The 19305-nt window shown below is 37.4% G+C and overlaps 4 protein-coding genes across 5 annotated transcripts; 1 reads left to right on the top strand and 3 right to left on the bottom strand.

Annotated features, from left to right (window-relative positions):
- Positions 1 to 856: 856 nt before the first annotated feature.
- Positions 857 to 4727, bottom strand: LOC105970118 (receptor-like protein 7). Its single transcript, XM_012994911.2, has one exon. It carries the CDS (start codon positions 4350 to 4352, stop codon positions 951 to 953), a length of 3402 nt encoding a protein of 1133 aa, XP_012850365.2. The 5' UTR covers positions 4353 to 4727; the 3' UTR covers positions 857 to 950.
- Positions 4728 to 6140: 1413 nt separating this feature from the next.
- LOC105970034 (ERBB-3 BINDING PROTEIN 1) lies at positions 6141 to 11594 on the bottom strand. 2 transcript variants are annotated; one of them, XR_016035079.1, is made up of 12 exons: positions 11396 to 11594; positions 11185 to 11284; positions 10932 to 11016; positions 10672 to 10821; positions 10411 to 10564; positions 8229 to 8444; positions 8004 to 8140; positions 7811 to 7902; positions 7548 to 7727; positions 7316 to 7471; positions 6480 to 6728; positions 6141 to 6385 (listed from the first exon to the last, which is right to left on the bottom strand). XR_016035079.1 is itself a non-coding variant. In XM_012994810.2 (10 exons), the coding sequence occupies exons 2-10, from the start codon at positions 11273 to 11275 to the stop codon at positions 7398 to 7400; spliced, it is 1179 nt and encodes a 392-aa protein (XP_012850264.1). In that variant the 5' UTR covers positions 11276 to 11284; positions 11396 to 11594; the 3' UTR covers positions 7258 to 7397. The 2 variants fall into 2 exon arrangements, 1 of the variants encoding a protein (XP_012850264.1); XM_012994810.2 differs by lacking the exons at positions 6141 to 6385; positions 6480 to 6728 and having other exon boundaries at positions 7258 to 7471.
- Positions 11595 to 12158: 564 nt separating this feature from the next.
- Positions 12159 to 15681, top strand: LOC105970035 (wall-associated receptor kinase 5-like). The gene is made up of 3 exons (XM_088826110.1): positions 12159 to 13867; positions 14001 to 14168; positions 14265 to 15681. Exons 1-3 carry the CDS (start codon positions 13000 to 13002, stop codon positions 15470 to 15472), a joined length of 2244 nt encoding a protein of 747 aa, XP_088682236.1. The 5' UTR covers positions 12159 to 12999; the 3' UTR covers positions 15473 to 15681.
- A 130-nt stretch (positions 15682 to 15811) lies between these two features.
- Positions 15812 to 18743, bottom strand: LOC105969938 (wall-associated receptor kinase 2-like). The gene is made up of 3 exons (XM_012994709.2): positions 17599 to 18743; positions 17313 to 17480; positions 15812 to 17232 (listed from the first exon to the last, which is right to left on the bottom strand). Exons 1-3 carry the CDS (start codon positions 18485 to 18487, stop codon positions 16007 to 16009), a joined length of 2283 nt encoding a protein of 760 aa, XP_012850163.1. The 5' UTR covers positions 18488 to 18743; the 3' UTR covers positions 15812 to 16006.
- Positions 18744 to 19305: the final 562 nt, after the last annotated feature.

The following is a 19305-nucleotide window of genomic DNA, read 5'->3' as shown; positions in this document are numbered from 1 at the left end:
ACATTGAGCGAAAAATAAAAACGAATAACGCATTCGTACCCGGTTAACAACGTCCAACAACGAACGCTCAAATTCGATCCTATTTCAACGACGGTGCAGATATCTTCAAAGACGATAAAAAACCACTGGAACGCTGAAGAGAACCTTCGAAAAATATTGTACACGATTTGATATAATGATCTCACGTAATTTTATTCCGTGATTTTAGGCAACGTATCAGCAAATCTCAAATCACGTAGTAAAGGAAATAAATGCCGTTTAAAAATAAAACAGGGGTATTAAAGGAAAATCATATAATATATTTTGCCAAGTTGGCAAAATTGGGTCTATCTCAAAAAGGGGAAAAAAAATTGGATCTACCTCATTAGAAAATATGAACAAGGGGTTATCCCTAATAAACCCTTTAATTTAAGTTACATATTAATACGAGAGTTATTTAAAAAAAAAATGGATCTGGTTGAGAAATAAGACAATTAGTCGGGAAATGGATCTGAAAGTGATGATCCAGTTGAATTGGAGATTAAGCCCAATAATTAATATCATCATGAGAAGCCCACTAGCCCACTACTCTACTTTGTCTAGTACTACCAACTCACCATTCTCTGTTCAATACCAGGTACGATTCTTGACCAACACCAAATGCATCACAATCTTTCTTTCTTCTTTTTCCCCTTTTTCCCTTTTCTTTTCATTTTTCATAATATGAGTCTATTCTTTCTACATCATCTTCAAACAACTCTTACATGAAACAATATTTGAGCACCAGGTGTTCGACATAATTACTCACTCACCTGACTCATCATTACCAAAACATTTCGTTTTTTTTGTTTTTGTTTCCAGTATATATTCACCAAAGTAATCAATTCAGCTTACATAAACATCTCAAAGAATATTTTTGTTTCTGACTCTGTAATCTGTATCTCTATACAAATGAAATATATTCCATAGTTCTAGTGATATTTTACTAGTAAAGATGAAGAAGAAGAAGAAGATGCTGTAGGGGGAGACGAGAAATGACATGTACATTTTGGATTGTGCATCGCCTTCTTTATTTGAATGTCCATTTTTGTGCAAAATACACAGTACTTTCCCCTACTTAATCCATCTCCAATGTCTTCTTCTTCATCTTCGTCTTCATCATCATCATCATCTGTCATCCCATCTTCGACTTTTTCCACCGCCTCAACCTTTCCATCATACCTTATGTAACTGAATCCGTATCTCGGAAACATCTGCTTCACAAATTTATCGAATTTATCGTTGCACTCTTCCCTCCATTCCTTGCAGAATGCAAGAGGAGCAATTACTAACGCCGCTCCCAACCCATATCCAACACCTGTGAATATGGATTGCCAATCAAATTCTATCCTTTTCAAGCTTGCCACTGATTCTGAATCCGGCCGATTAGAGCCACATTTCGTGTTAAGAGGAAACCCGCATAGCCCTGGATTTCCTGCAAAGCTTTCTGCAGAAAACGTTTGAATTTGAGTACCTGTTGGGATCATCCCAACTAGATTATTGTAGGACAGATTCAAGAACGAAAGAAACGTGAGACTTGTGAGTTCGTTTGGTATTTCCCCTGTTAGCTGGTTCGTAGAGAGGTCCAGCGATCCTAGCTGTTTCAAGTTTCCAACAGAGCTTGGAATTACGCCTGACAGAGCATTGTGAGATAAGTTGAGTACGTAAAGTGAACTGAGGTTTCCAACTGTTTCAGGTATCTCCCCGCTCAAGTTATTGCAAGAAAAATCAATGGCTGTGAAGACTGTCAGAATCTTGACAAGCTCCAGTTCCAGGCCTTTCATGGTCACCGACACTGTGTCCTGGTAGTAGAAGTTACTCAGATTCAGAAACGCAAAGCGTAGGTGGTTGCGCCTCGGCTGTGCATCATTGTCTAGCATCATTCCTTTCCAACTCGTGATGTATTTTGGGTATAGTTCACCGCTGAAGTTATTGGAAGCTATGTCGATAATCTGAAGATTCGACCAACTCTCTTTGTCCATAGAACATCTTAGTTCACCGTGAAATGTGTTGTTGCGCAGAACAAGAACACGCAAGCTGGATGAATTTTTAAGCATGCACGGGAATCCATCATCAAAGTTGTTGTTCCCAACATTCACAACCTCTAAAGATCTGCAATTGGCTAAGGACGGTGGAATATTCCCCCCTATGTTGTTATTACTGAGGTCCAAAGTCTTGAGACTGCAGTTGACAGAAAATGTATCCGGTATATCACCAGCGATATGATTTCTCCCGAGATTCAAAACCCCCAGACTAGTGAGATTCTCCAGCAGGCAAAGTGGTATACTACCATTGAGCTTGTTGTTGGAAAAGTCTAGAACTTGAAGGTAAGTTGAATTGCAAAGAGATTGAGGAATTGTTCCTGTAAATCCATTGTTTGCAAGAGAGAAGAATAGAGCATAGAAAGTGAAGGTGCCAATGTTAAGCGGAATCGTCTCTTGAAAGTTATTGCTCGAGTAATCTACATAGATAGATGCTACTGAGGGCAATGGAAACTCACCTTGGAGCCTATTTGAGTGTAGGTCAAGTACACCTAGAGAAGAAGGCATATTAATAGGCTTTTGGAAACCTGTAAGGAGATTATAGGAAAGATTCAACTGGGAGAGTCCTCCATTCCCAATATTCCAAATCCAACTCGGTATATCTCCCTTAATAAGGTTGTTCGAAAGATCCAAAACTGTCAGTTTGGATTGGTTCGCCAAATTGGGAAACTCTGACAATTTGCAAGAAGCTAGATTTAACCTGCTTAGCTGGGGAAATTGGAATAAACTAGTGGTCCTTGCATCAACTGATAAATTGTTGTGCCCAAGTTCTAGTCTTGTAAGGTTGCGAAGCATTTGAATCTTTTCCAGCTTCACAGTTCCATTGAACGAGTTTGAAGAAAGTGAGAGGACATTCAGCCGTTCAAGTTGGAAGAAAGATTTCGGGATAGAACCTTCCAGGCGGTTACTGCTCAAATCTAGTGTGTCGAGATTAGAATTCGACGTCGAAAAATCCTCGACTTTGCCACTAAATCTGTTGTTGGAAAGCTGAAGTTTCTGTAGTGAAGGGAGGGCGAATAAAGACGAAGGAATGCTCCCATTGAGTAAATTCAACACTAAATTTATATTTGCTAGACTCGAGAGTCCGTCAAAATGAACAGAAGAAAGAGAGCCTGTAAGAGAATTACGACTGAGGTCTATATAAGAGAGTTTCTTGGCCCTATGAAACAGTGGGATTGGACCAGTGAAGGAGTTAAACGAGAAATCCAGATAAACGAGTTGGGTTAGTTTGTCCAGTGAGGATGGAATCAATCCACTGAACTGGCAATTGGACAGGTCTATTCTGGACAGCATCTCAAGATTGCTAACAGAATCTGGTAATGAACCCGAGAAGTTACTGTAGCTAAGGACCACAGTCGTTAAAGAACTGTTAGGAATAAAATGTGATATGGTACCGCTGAGCAATATATTTCTTGATAAATCCAGTCTCTGTAGAGTGGGTACCTGAAAGATAGTCTCGGGAAAGGGACCTTCGAGCGAGCAACTGCTGAGGGTTAAAATCGTCAAATTGGAGAAAGTACCAAAGAAGTCTGGAACTGTTGTTGACAGATTGTTGCCGTCGAGCCGGATAACCGAAAGAGAATGAAGGTGCGAAAGAGAAGAATCCAAAGGGCCGGAAAGAAGACAGCTGCGCAAGCTCAAATTCGTTAATTTGGGTAGAGAAGAAGACAAGGCTAGACCCCAGTCACTTTTTTGAGCTGAAATATTGACATTATCAAGATAAAGCTCAGTGAGCCCTGTAAGATTCCGAACAAGGGTCCTCAAATTAGGATTCTCGAGTTTAATGGGATCAGCGCCTGAAAACAAGTTGGAGAGATCAAGACTAACCAAACTAGTCATTGTGGAAATCTCAACAGGAACCTGCCCACCAAAACCAGCATTCGACAGATTAAGGTACGCCAAATTGGTGAGATTTTGAAGCCCCTTTGGAATTGGAATACTTGCAAAGCTGTTGAATGCCAAATTGAGCTTTTCAAGGTATCGAAGGCCGAAAAGAGCAGTTGAATTATGGATGCCACCGGAAATGGACTCGTTGTCCAATTCCAAAGAGATGACACGTCCTCCAGAATTAGTATCGCACAGTACGCCATTCCATTTGCAGCAGTCAACACTCTGGTTCCATTGCACAAGCTTGGTGGAGAAGGCGGGATTGAAGACAAGGTCGTTCCTCAACTGCAGCAACAAAGACCTTTGATCATTGAGGCATTGTCCAGAAACACCCAGAATAACACAAGACAAGATTTGATGGAACAAGAACATGAAAAAAAGAGAAGAGAGGAGGTGGATTTTCATAATTGTAGCAAGTTGCAAGAAACACCCATAAGTGATGAATGTATTGTGGGAATATAATCCATCAACAACAACAACGCCTTTCTTGGAATTGAATAACTTGAGATTTAGGGAAGACACAGAAAGAGGGAATAGTTGGAAGAAGGAGTTGTACCAAGATTAAAAAACAAAAATATGTATATGTTTTTCTGTGTAATAATAATAGACAAGGGGATTTTGTACAGACATAAGAGTATTCAACGCGCTTACTGTGGGCCACACCGCCCTGCGTTGTTTTTATTTTTTATAGCATGGGATTGACTTTGGGAGCTATTCTTATGCACTGTGTGACATAGAATCAAACAAAAGACTGACTTCCATTTTTTTTTTTTTTTTTTGGCTGCTATACATTATTATTATTATTATTATATAAATAATGTGTTGTGTTGTGTGAGTTGGCTTCTTTCCCTACTCTCTCTCTCTCTCTCTCTCTTCGACCAATCGACTTCCTTATCCTTTCCATACACATGTCTAACAAATTTAATAGAAATAACATTATGATGTCAAAAGTTGTTGTTAATGGTGCTTAGTACAGATTTGGTGAGCTTACCTAACTTATAAAGTTCACTTAATCGCAGTTCATAAATCAATTGCATGTGCATACTCCATATTTGGGAGCATAAGGAAACTTCATCTTGTTTAATTATTACTTGGACTAATTAGCATCTACTTATTATTATAACTAGAAACCCTTTTATTTGATTTTTCTATTTGATATTACGGAGTCATCACAAAGGCGTGTCAAACTACGTTTCCAGTAGTGGATTGTCCACTTCCCTTTCTTGATTGACTGAAAAAACTAAGGAACCTACCAATTTATATATGTTGATTATTTATTAGAGAAGAAGAATAATGGTATACAAAATCATTAACTTTACAACCAACTTGATCAAATGTCTAATTTCATTTTCTTTGGTTATGATGATTAACTTAATTCTACATGCCCTTCTTTCTTTATTAATTGGCGAGAAGGTGACGCTAAATAGTACAATCCTACTAAAATTAGACAAGTTGGCAAACAAATCTCAAGAAAATACGTGTATTTTATTTAGATAGATAGTAATCTACATTGAGAAAAGTTGTCCAATAATGGCAGAAATAATGAATGTTACATATTAAAAATATAAATAATCAATAAACATGTAGAATTCAAATTATTAAAAGCTACCAGCTTTGGCATATTTGATTGTCAAAATAAAAAAAGTGGAATATATTAGAGCATGTAAGATCAGAGGAGCAAAATAACTAGGCCACAACTAATCTTCATCTAAAGATAGTGCCCTCAAATGCTGAAATGACTCAACACTAATGTAGAAGTAGCATGAAGCAAATTTTGGTCTAAATCTAAAGTAGCATAAAGCAAATTCATCTTCAATCTAAATTTGCTTGCAGAAAAATAAAAAATGCAGCAAATTCCATATGTATGACAAGTCTCTTACAAAGAGTATAATTCACAGCTCCATCTTGATCAAAAGAGAACAAAGCCTAATCCAAGCACAGGATTAATATCCTATATACTCTCGTCCACACTGAGGACACTGAACACATCTACTAGTTCCATTAAAAAGGACACGGCAAAGACAACTTATTCAAAAAAAAATTGTCATAATTCTAAACATGACCGCTTTCTAGGAGAAATCAAATCACAGTGGTATCAAAATATAAAATTAATCATCGCAGTCATAATTCAGATACATATATATGATGATGATATCACCAACAAAGCAAAATCGGGAATGTAAGGAACAAAAGTTAAACTCAATAATGACAATAAATTCAACTGATTAAATAGTTCATCCACAAAATGTAGTTCTGAAATATAACAAAGTAGTGCTACATATCAAAATTCACGAAATCGAAAGCAGCATAGATATAAATAAATAAATAAAAAAGGAAAAGCTAGAAACGCCAAACTGAAAAAAAAAAGGAGATTACTTAGATCTCTGCCTCATCTTTCGGCGCTTCCTCTTCAATCTCCTCATACGCTTCTTCTTCCACTGTAACCCAAAAATTAGAATAACTTAATTATTTATTACAGTAAAAATACAATCAAATTAGTATAAGCGTAGTAGAACTCAGGGCATCTCATACCTTAGCCCTCATTGTTCAGAAGAAAGAGAAACTCCGAATGTCTCCGCGCCTTTCAGAACCCTAGATGGTAAAGTTTGTGCTGAATACTACTGGCAATGATAAAACCCTAGGGTTTGATTTATTATTTATAGCAGCCCTTTTATCTTTAATGAATGGGCCTAACATGGTTTCTGGGCTGCCACAATTCACAAATGATTCATAATGGATTACTGTTTATCCTATCTGTTCCTCAATTTCCGTATTTATATGCTACCATTTTGTTTTGCGAAATTTAGATGGAAAAATATATTATAATTTTTATAAAAAAGAAAGGTATTGCATATTCTATTCAATATCGCTAATAATACTTTTAACAGTGCAATTTGTTAGCCAATAATCACATCTCAAGTATGGGTGTATATTCATTTATGCATTATTCGTCATTGGTGTCTGCTAATATGTGTGAAACCATCTTATTTGATGTCTCCCTATACAAACTACAGCCACGTTTGATGTATCATTAACTAATTTACTAAGGAAGGTCTATTTGTTGTTGAGAATAACAGGTTGATTGAAATGTTCTTTAAAAAAAGTAACGGATTACTAAATGGTGTAATAAAATTGGCATCACTTTTTTCATCCATAACCATCTACTACCCAATCGTTGTAACCAGCGTTTGAATATTTATTGTCATGCGAAAGCATATGTTCAATGATTCTAAAATTTCAATTGTGATGATCAACCATTTAGATAGCTGTTAGTTTCTTTTTTGTATCTAAAACTAAATAAATACACAAGTCAACAAAGCTGTGTACAATATTACAAGACGCATCTGATAGTATTTTTAAGAATTCACATTTCACGACTCACAGCAAAACCCAATACAAGGTATCGGCCAAAATTTCATGGTTGAAATACAAATAAAAACTGATTTTTCATCATTCTTGAGAAGCTGCACCAGTGTCCATAGGCTCAGCATCAGCTGCTTCCTCGGATTTTTCCACTTTCTTACCTGCAAACAACATTTTGTTTTATCAACAAGCCTGAACACAAAAAATACTAGGGTGAAATAATGATTCTGAGCGCACCTTTCTTTTTCTTCCCACCACCTTTCTTCTTCGTTTTAGTACCTAATGCTAACCAGGCTTTAATCTCCGGATCATCAACTGTTTTTGTGGGTTGTAGCTCTTGTAGAGGATGAGTTGTGACTCGATCCGACCCATTTGGCATTAGCAATACAGTAAACTTGATATGAGCAACTAGGTCCCCTGCCAATACGTTTTTGACTTTAGCAATGAAAATAAAATAATTGGGTATAAATCAGACGCAAAACAACATAAAAAACCAGTACCAGGCTTCTCATGAAGTACAGGATATGGCTGTAAAAGATCATGATTTACGCATTCTACTAGACCCAAACGAGCACGCTTCTCTTCCAAAGCCCTGTTACACAATCATCCTACTCATTACTTTAGCATAAAGGGAAATAGTCCCCACTAGTTTCATATGCCTCAAGAAGGCATGAAAGTGTAAATATAACACACCTTGCAGAAAATGGCATGATTGGGAACTTCTGACTTATCTCGCTGAATATGAATCGGGATGCTTTCATCTTTAGGTGATAATTCTTGTCAACTGCTCTTTTATAGATTGTCGTCTGTTTCTCATCCAATAATTTTGGCTGCAAATTCCGAATAATTATTTAATTACCTACCTCCCAACCAAATTTCATGAACGAAATGATGTGGAAATAAAAGGTGAAAAATTACCTTGCCTTCACCAGTACTTGTAACAATATCAATGGAATACACCTCATTTTCCTCAAATTCTGATTCATCAACTCTTGTATCAGTGCCCGACACACTTAATACAACCTTGTTTCCATCAATCACAAATTGTTTCATTTGATGACTTAGAACCCCTTCAACAATCTTGCAGTCATAAGCAGCAGCAACTTTCTGAATTGCCTCAGTGACATCCTTGTTCTACCAACCACGAAAAAAAGAACTGTTAGCATATTCAATAGCAATTGATACCCAGACAAATTGCATTACCGATCACAAATACGACATTTAATACAATAAGAACAAGAAATAACAAATAATGTTTCAACTGTCTTGGTTAACAACTACATTCTTGAATTTGAACTCAATGCCAAATTATATGAGCTAATTCTGCGTTAGAGACTATACATTAACCATTCACAAGGCATTTGGCCTAACATCGCACCACACCATGCTCTGTTAACTAGTAACAAAAGTGCCAGCAATCTAGATAACAAATACTAAAGAATGAAAAAATATTAATTTCCAAAATTATGAGTAAAGGAAACATGATTCTCTATCAGTGTAACTATGACTATATAGAACGTCATTGGAAGACTCCATCGCTCTAAGAGTATTATCATCATGTAGAGAATCATGCTTGCTTTCTAAGACAGGTTTTAGACTTTCAAGTAAAACTATATTCAATTCAAGTAAAACTAGATTATTGTAAACAAATAATCTGGAAAGAACACAAAAAAAAACAATAAATGCATAAGCAAATGTAAATGCTTAATTAGTACACAGAAGATATTTCAGTATTATGTGCAATATTAGCCAACCATTAAGGGCTGGCAAAACAATTTGACATCCCGAACATAAAAGCTGGCAATCAATATAGGCAACAGGGAAACAGAGGAGATTAACAATGACAATCACCTCGGCAAAGTTGCCTATGTATCTCGACAAAAGAATTTAGCACTGCCAACATCTTAAACATAAGTGACAGTGGAAATGCTAAACGTAAATGTGACAGCTTAAACAGAAACCAAAAGTTACTGAAGTATTGTGTGCAATGTTAGCCAACAAGCAAGGGCTGGCAAAATAATTCACCACCCCAACAAATTCCAACCGACCAATAAATATAGGCAACAGGGAAAAAGAGGAGATTAACAATGACAATCACCTCGGCAAAGTTGCCTACGTATCTCGACAAAAACATTAGCACTGTCAACATCTTAAACATAAGTGAAAGTGGGACTGCAGAATGTAGATGAGACAGCTTAATCAGAAACCAAAAGTTATTTAAGTGTAATGTGCAATGTTGGCGAACAAGAAAGGGCAGGCAAATAATTCACCACCCCAAAAAAGTTCATGCCGGCCAATCAGTATAGGCAACAGGGAAAAAGAGGAGATTAACAATGACAATCACCTCGGCAAAGTTGCCTATGTATCAAAACAAAAATATTAGGATGATCAACATCTCAACAGAAGTGACAGTGGAAATGCAAAAGGCAAATGTGACCGCTTAATCATAAACCTAAAGTTATTTCAGTATTATGTGCAATGTTGGCTAACCAGTAAGGGATGGAAAAATAATTCACCATCCCAAAAGTTCAAGATAGCCAATAAATATAGGCAACAGGGAAAAAGAGGAGATTAACAATGACAATCACCTCGGCAAAGTTGCCTACATACCTCAACAGGGAAATAGGGAAATATCATGTAAATAACACTAGACGCTATCAAATATGCACTAAAATACAAACAAATGACATCCCCTATCAGAGTAACTATGACTAAAGCATCATATGGATATCAACCCATAGCTAATTCAAAGTGTTCATCATATAGGGTGGCTAAAATGAACAGCGAAAGAACAACAATAGCATAAACTCTTTTATAAGAATAATCAAGAACTCCAAAAAAAGATAACTTATTATAACATTATCCAGAAATTGACTATCTAACACCTCCACTGCAATAGTCCCATACAGTTGCAAGGAACAAACAAATAATTACCCCTAACTGACACTTACATTTACTTCAGGTATCAGATTAATGATTTCAATATATACTATAGGCTCGTACACAAACTTCATAAACCATAACGAACAAAATTGCGCACTGCATATATACTGAACAAAATCACATTAACACAACAAGCAAAGAATTAAGAAGTATATACCTTTTTCCCTGGCCTCACAAGCCTCAAGGCAACCTCAGCGGCAGTATTTGCAGCAGCAATAACATCAGCTGCTCTGCCTGTGACTGGTCCTTGCTGAAGTACATGGGTATGGGCAACTACAGCAATGAAGCCATCTATATGACAGCCCATATCACTGGCAATCAAAATTTATAATTGGTAAGAATGCAAATAAAAATATATTAAACACAGTATGTGTCCCAAAATCATTTTGTATCCACAAAGGTTCGATTATAAACATACATTTTCAAAATATCTCCATCTTCCAAAACGGTCTCATCACTGGCCAATGGGGAGAAATGGCAGACTGTATTGTTAACTGATATGCAAGTTGGGAATGCAACACCCCTTTCTATCTTTTTCTTCACATTCTTGTACATATTCCCAGAATGTCTGTTACAGATACAAGATTTAAGAACAATTCATATATCTGTCTCTATAATATTGAGAAGTTATTTTTCAGTGTCCATTTTTTCATTAAAGGGTATGTTGAGACTACTCACTCTCTGATGTAAACATCTCCTTTCTCACAAAGGTCAACAATCTTGGCCTTCGGTTTACATTCAGACAATACTAACTGAAGTGCCTCTGCACAAATTCAAGAAATCTATTTTCAGAAAAACATAAAAGTTAACTAAGAAACACACACAAAAACAAAAAACAATTAGAGATTAAATATTTCCGATAAATTTATTAAAATTTTGAACACAATTTAACATTTACACACAGAAAAAATGAGGCCAAAAAAACACCTACTGTTAACAATTTCGGCAGCGGATTTGTATTTGGTGACTACTTCAGGAGAGGTGAGATCCAACTCCTTCTCCTCCATATCCTCATCAGACATGGTTTCAACCTTCACCAATCATAATCCAAAACAATCATTAATTCGTGTCGAAAAAAAAAAGTTAAAACAAAACAGATGTCATGCTGAAAGAATTGAGATAAATTGAGGACAGAAACGTACGAATTTGAATTAAAATCGCAGATAATGGAATTAGGGTTTATCAAGTGATAGAGGCGGGTATCAGTATTAGTGGAAGATGAATAAGGGTTTGAGGTGGGCTGTTGTGTGAATGAGTGAGGTGAGTTGTGGTGTTGTGTGCTTTATATAATGTGGTTTTCGCCTTGCAGTAGGGTTTTGGGAGTGAACCCCCGGCCCCTTTGCCATGAATGTGAAATAATTAATTTTAGTGTGTTTGCCTATTTGGTATATCTCTCGAGTCCAATTAACATCAAAACTAACGTGCTAAACCCATTTCCATTTGGCCCAAATCCATTTCATATCGATAGGCCCAATTTTCCAATATCTTGGGATTAGATTAGTTAGAGCCTGGTTGAGGTGATTTTATTGGATTATTATGGTTTCAAAATATATATCTGGATTTTATCGATTTTCATCCGAGTGTATCTAATTTTGTGGGCAATAAATATATTTTATTTTTAAAAATATTTCTGAAAATATTTATACATATTAGATCCCGATTAAAATACATATTAGATGGTTTTGGAATGAAATTAAAATACATATTAGATCCCGATTTCAATTTTTAAAAATATTTCTGAAAATGACATTTCTCAAAAATAACACTTAAATCAATATTAATATGTATTTTATATTACAGGAGAAATACGAAAAGGCAAGAAAGAACTTTATAAGTTCACCTCATTAGTTAGTTATAAACAAACAAAGAGTAGTGTAATAAAATGATTGTTGTCATTTGTCAACTACTACATCAAAATTCCAGGGTAGCAATCTTAAAAATATAAAATTGACTTAAAACAAATATGATCAACAAGCAGGACAAGACAGGAGAATCGTGATTATTCGTCGTGAGCACATTCTGCGGCTTTAGAATGGGTCGTATAACTTATGAAAATGAGATGTAGACAATTTGATGTGATGTTGGGATTTGGTTGCAAACAAGTGTGGTTACAGCCTGCAGGTCAATGGCAACTTCATTTTCCATTTACATCATTGATATTCATTAAAAAAAATATTATGCGAATAATTCGATCGATAATTTTAAATTCAGAATGACTTGTTCAAATTATACTAATATGTGACGTATCGCACGTTAGTATGTGATTACATAGGCGAAGAAAATTATCAGTGTCGAAAAATACGAAGATGATGTGTAAGTTTCCAGGACTTGGTAATATTATACATGAAAAATGCAGCTCTTGTTATCAATCAAGTCAACCCCCTCAATTTCTTTGTTATTACTCTATCACAGTTAAGAAAGAGGAGAAGGAGGTTTTATCTGCTATGATGTATGTATCAGTATGGGGTTGTCTTTTATGGATATGGTCGTAATTAGAACATATACAATGGCCACTACTACACCATTTCATGCCCCTTTAGATTCCTGAAAAACAGTTGGTGTTTGCACAAATACAATATTTAATGACTTAATGCTGCACACAACTCATATATCAATTCATAAAAGAAAAGGTCAATTAAATTAAATGATTCTGATTTTGTAAGCTGATAATTATTGAGATATATACTATAATTATGAAGAAGAAGATGAAGGCATCCATCTGTATTTTCAGTTGACAAACAGAAATATGTCTCTGAAGTATGCTTTCCTTTCTCTCTTGTTTTGGCTTGCTGTTGTTCCATTGGCTTTGGCTGCAACAGGCGATTGCGAGTCGAAATGTGGGAACATAACAATTCCATATCCTTTTGGCATTGGCTTACGATCAGGTTGTTCATTAAACCCATCGTTCGATGTCAAGTGCGACGATACATTCGATCCTCCAAAGCCCTACATCTCCACATTCAACCTACAAATTCTCGAAATCAGAGATGACAGTGTAAGAATCAAGAACTTCGTGGCCAAAAAATGCTACAACCAACTAGGTAACACCACGAGCGAAAACCAGCCTCCGGACATCGATCTTTCGGGTATGCCTTTTACTTTTTCGGATGCAAACAAGTTCACCGTATTGGGGTGTGATGAACTGGGGGTAATATTTGGACTGGAAGGACGTAATTTCACAAACGGGTGTGTGTCTGTGTGTTCCAACAGAGAGGATTTGGTTGAAGGGAAATGTTCTGGTGTTGGGTGTTGCCAAACTGCCATCCCAAAGGGTCTCAAGAAGTTTGTTGTAAGCATTAACTCTTTCAACAACCACGTTGATATTATGTCCTTCAACCCTTGTGGGTTTGCCTTTCTTGGAGATCCTGACAGCTTCAGATTCACTACGGTCGGCCTCAACGATACTAAATTTGGGGACAAGGCAGTTGATAAAGTGCCTATGGTTCTTGAGTGGGCAATTGGTAAACAGAATTGCAGTGAAGCTGTGAAATCCAGTGATTATACATGTTTTCAGAATAGCATTTGCGTTGATTCTGATACCGGTCATGGAGGATATAGATGTAACTGTACTAAAGGATACGAGGGGAACCCATATCTTCCTGAAGGCTGCACAGGTACTTCACTTTTTGCTGTGTTTGATTCTTTTTCTCTGTTAGTAAATGATCATCATCATATATTTGAAGAATAATTATAGAATATTCCAGTCTGCTTATAAGCTTGTTAAATGGCTTGAGCTTTCTCTTGCAGACATTGACGAATGCCGGAATAATCCATGTGATACGAATGCGGTTTGTAATAACACTCTAGGAGGTTATACGTGTCCTTGCAAAAAGGGATATGAAGGCGATGGGACAAAAGATGGCAAGGGTTGCATCAAAAAGAATCCTGTCTTTCCAGTTTTGCCATTTACATTAGGTATGAATATGAATATGATGCTTATCACTTATCACAATCAAACTTCTTTATTGTTCAAACCCTGTATTTTAATTTATAAAACATAATGATTTGCAGGTACTAGTTTCGGTTTCTTGGCCGTCATAACTGCAATGGCTGTGCTATTATACAGCATCAAGAAACGAAAGCTCATGAAACTAAAAGAAAAATTCTTCCACCAAAACGGCGGCTTCCTCCTCAAACAACAACTCTCCTCAAACGAGAACAGTATGAAATCAGCCAAGATCTTCACATCCGAAGAACTCGAAAAGGCCACCAACAACTACGCAGAAGATCGAATCCTAGGCCGCGGTGGCTACGGGATTGTCTACAAAGGAATATTCCCCGACCAACAAGTTGTCGCAATCAAAAAATCCCGCGTTATGGATCAAACTCAAATCGAACAGTTCATCAACGAGATGGTAATATTGACTCAAGTCAACCACCGCAACGTAGTCAAACTCCTAGGATGTTGTCTTGAAACCGAAGTTCCTTTATTGGTGTATGAGTATGTCTCCAACGGCACACTCTTCCACCACATCCACCACAGTGGGAACAAGCCTTGGTTTTCATGGGACAGCCGTTTGAGAATTCTGACAGAGGCTGCCGGTGCATTAGCATATCTCCATTCATCAGCCGAAAAGCCAGTCATACACAGAGACATCAAATCTCCAAACATACTATTGGACGAACAATACACCGCCAAGATTGCAGATTTCGGAGCTTCGAGATTGGTTGCCATTGACCAGACAATGATCTCCACTCTAGTCCAAGGAACACTAGGTTACTTGGACCCTGAGTACTTCCACACGAGCCAGCTCACGGAAAAAAGTGATGTCTACAGTTTCGGAGTGGTTATTGCTGAGATGATGACTGGGCGAAAGCCACTATCGAACACGGAAAACGATAAAGAAAAAAGTCTTGCCACTTTTTTCGTCATGTCGGTGAAAGAGGACCGTTTGTTCCAGGTTGTGGACCCGCGTGTGATGAGAGAAGGGAGTATTGAGCAAATCCAGGCAGCTGGTCAGCTAGTGAAGAGATGCTTGAAGATGGAGGGTGAGGAGAGGCCGACCATGAGAGAGGTGGCTATGGAACTTGAAGGTTTAAGGAAGTTCAGCAAAAATCCTTGGGCTCAACAACCACCTGAAGAGCAAGGTGCCCCGTCAACGAGCGAGCAAGCCGATCTATACGCAGTGCCGATAAGTCAAGATTTCAGTACTGGACAGTATTCTGGAATGCAGAGTTTGGATAGCCGTATGATATATCCGATCAACACCCCTCGTTGAGTAGTGAACACAGTAATTCACTCACTACTTGTTCCATTTTACCACCACCAGGGGTTTTTCAGTTGTTGTATATTTGTTTACATGTTTTTCCTTTTCATCTTTCACAAACTATTTCATTCTTCTCGTATGTGTTTTTCTCGTGTGCAAACGACTTTTTTTTGTCAGCTCTATTGAACTTTCTGTGAAATAAACTCTTTGGTTTGTTGTAATTGCAATCATTTCTTTCGTTGTATGGATTGTTCTCACTCTGTACAGATATTCCGATGTTTATACAAGCAATTCAATCTAATTCCAATCAACTCTTCGAAGTGAACTTTAAAATTATAAAGAGATGCTTAATTGACAACTATAACAATATCTTTCAATCCAACTCATTGATGTCATTTATTACAAGTGATTTGTAAGAACTCGTGTTCTAATACATAGAATTGATATCAACGAAACACGTATGCAAGCTTTTAAACTGGTAAACATTATACACTTTAAAAGAAGAGAACTTATATAATCATAAAAATGAAAAAGAAACCAACTTTATCAACGGGGACTCTGACTGCCATAGATCAAAGGCGTAGCCCCGGAATGATGATATTGACCAGAGTACTCCCCAGTGACAACCTGAGAATCAATCTCGATCGCATACAAATCCGACGGTTCCTCACTCATCAATCCAACAGCTTCCTCTTCAACTTGTTGCTGTACCCAAGGATGTAGTTTGCTGAACTTCTTTAAACTCTCCAGTTCTCTCACCACTTCTTTCATGGTCGGTCTCTCTTCACCGTGCAAATTCAGACATCTCTTAACAAGCTCACCGATAGCCTGGATTTGCTCCAAGCTCCCTTCTCTCAGCACACGTCGATCCAGAATTTGGAACAGACGATTCTCCTTAATCGATACAACAAAAAAAGTAGCAAGACTCTTCACTTCATCTTGAGTTTTCGTGGTGGAAAGTGGTTTCTTTCCTGTCATAAGCTCCGCAAGAACCACTCCGAAGCTGTATACGTCGCTTTTCTCAGTAAGCTGGCTCGTGTGGAAGTACTCAGGGTCTAAATAACCCAATGTACCTTGCACTAAAGTAGTCACTTGTGTTTGATCAATAGGGACCAATCTCGAAGCACCAAAATCCGATATTTTTGCATTGTAGAATTCGTCTAATAATATATTTGGAGATTTGACATCTCTGTGAATAACTGGCTTTGCAGCTGCAGAATGGAGATAGGACAACGCGCCAGCAGCCTCAACAGCAATTCTGAGACGATTGTCCCACGAAAACCAAGGCATGCCCCCACTGTTATGGATGTGGTGGAAGAGTGTGCCGTTGGAGACATATTCGTAAACCAGCATAGGAACTTCGGTTTCGAGACAACAACCTAAAAGTTTGACCACGTTTCGGTGGTTGACTTGAGTCAAGATTATGACCTCGTTGATGAACTGTTCAATTTGAGTTTGATCCATTACTCGGGATTTTTTAATTGCTACAATTTGTTGTGGGTCGTGAAGGATGCCTTTGTAGACTGTGCCGTAACCGCCTTGGCCTAGGATTCGATCCTTTGCGTAATTATTGGTGGCCTTTTCGAGCTCTTGGGCAGTGAATATCTTGGTTGATTTTGTGGTGCCTTCGTCGGAAGAAAGTTGCTGCTTCAACAACATTCCACCGTTTTGATGGAAGAATTTCTCCCTTTGATTTATGACCTTCCTTTTCTGGATACTGAAGTATAGCCAAGTCATACCAATTATCAAGGCCAGTAATCCAAAACTCATGCCTGCAGACACATTAAACATAAGTTACAGACATCAAATTTGAAAAGAAAAAAAAAACTAATACGTAGAGATGAATATATACCTAAAGCAAACTTGAGTACTGGGAACTTGGAATTATTAGCAATGCAACCACGACCATCTTTTTTGCCATCTCCTAAATAGCCTTTCTTGCAAGAACATGTATAACCTCCTGGAGTGTTTGTACAAATTCCATTTTCGTCGCACGGATTATTACCACATTCATTAATATCTGCACAAGCAAATATATCACATATTCGATTAATTAGTCCATTACCAGATATATACCAAGTATATAAAAATAAATATGTTTAATTAAATATAAAATTAACGAAACTAATAATAATGACCTGTGCATCCTGGACTAAGGTATGGATTCCCCACATATCCATCGGAACAGTTGCATCGATATCCGCCAAGACCATTATCAGAATCAACACAGTAGCTATTATCAAGACATGCAAAATCATTTGATCCCCTGGCTTCACTACAATTCTGAGCTCCAACTGCCCAATCAAGAATCACAGGCGTATTCTCTATGGTTGTGTTCTTGAAACTGGTGTCGTTGAGATCAGAAACACTGAATCTGAATCTGTCTGGATCTCCAAGAAAGGCATAACCACAAAGGGAATGGGACCAAACCTCCACGTGTCGGTACAGAGTGCTAAGAATTGAATCAAAAGTCTTCATACCCTTTGGAATAGCAGTTTGGCAGCAACCAATCCCAGAACAATCTCCGTCAATCAAACCTGCCAGGCTCGAACAGTAGGAGACGCATCCGCTGGTGAAATTCCGTCCTTCAATTCCATTTATCATCGCAAACTCATCGCAGCCCACAACTGTATACTTGTTCTTGTCGGAGAAGGTGTAAGGGGTGCCCGTGAGGTTGATGGAGACTCTGTTGTTGTCCTGGGTTATGATTCCGAATCTGTTGTAGCACCGTGAGGCAACCAAGTTTCTGACACGTACGGCGTTGTCTGTGATATCGAGGATTTCGATGTTTCCTGTGGCGATGAAGAGTTTGGGGGGGTTGAATGAAGTGTTGCAGGTGACGTCGAAACGGCCGGAGGATAGTGAGCAACCGTTCCCTGCACCGATTCCAAAAGGATACGGTATGGTTAAGTTGCCGCACTTGCTTTCGCAATTGGGCTTTGCGATCATAAAGTTGGCATTTGTGATGCTGCTGGCCAAAGCCAGTACGAAGCACAGGATCGGCAGACGATGGAAGAAAATGGACATGATTCTTGTAACTAAAACAACGTTTAAGTGTCTGCTACAGGTTTAGAACTATATATGTAGTGTAGTATACTTGATGTAATATAATTTCCGTGTCATAAGTTAATTAGCAGCACTCGGCCCAAAACTTAGACTTAAATGATTGGTGGCTGCATTTTCAGCTTACAGAAATTGCAGACAAGTAGGCCAGGAAATTAGATCACAAGTTTCAACTAGTTGACTTTTTGAACCAATTTAAAGTAAACGCATTATTATTATTATTATTATTATTATTATTATTATTATTATTATTATTATTATTATTATTATTATTATTATTATTACATGATGGTGGATGTCTGACCACAAATATATATATATATATATAGTTACTAATTAATTAATAATACTACAAGGCAGTTGCATGATTTGGGGATCGACAATATCTCTTCATTAACCAAAAGTAGAACTGTAGAAGTAAATTAACAGACTTGAAAATCCAATTATTAAAAAAAATAAAAAAAAATCCAATGATATTAATTTGCAAAATCTTGTTAATAGGAATTAAAGTTTATTTTTTCACAGCCGTACGTGATGTATGTAGTAAATAAGGAATTGGGGTGGGAATGCATAAAACGAAGGATGTGACATATTATGCTGAAGTTGAATTTGTTGATTTGGTCGTTCGTACACCCTGTCTCCGTCTCTGTCTATGGAATGAGTCAACAAGCCTACCCAATTTTGGGATGCATGGCCCATGTCCATGTGCAAAGTCTTCTTTTAAGTTAAATTATATTTTTTTTCTGTCACGGCATCGCATTTTCATTTTTCATTGACTTTGA

This window comes from Erythranthe guttata, chromosome 12 (assembly GCF_056151865.1).
Source record: "Erythranthe guttata isolate IM_541 chromosome 12, IM_541, whole genome shotgun sequence".
NCBI classification, from domain to species: Eukaryota; Viridiplantae; Streptophyta; class Magnoliopsida; order Lamiales; family Phrymaceae; genus Erythranthe; species Erythranthe guttata.
Note: the sequence above shows the minus strand (reverse complement) of the source record. Positions and strands in the feature narration are given on the sequence as shown.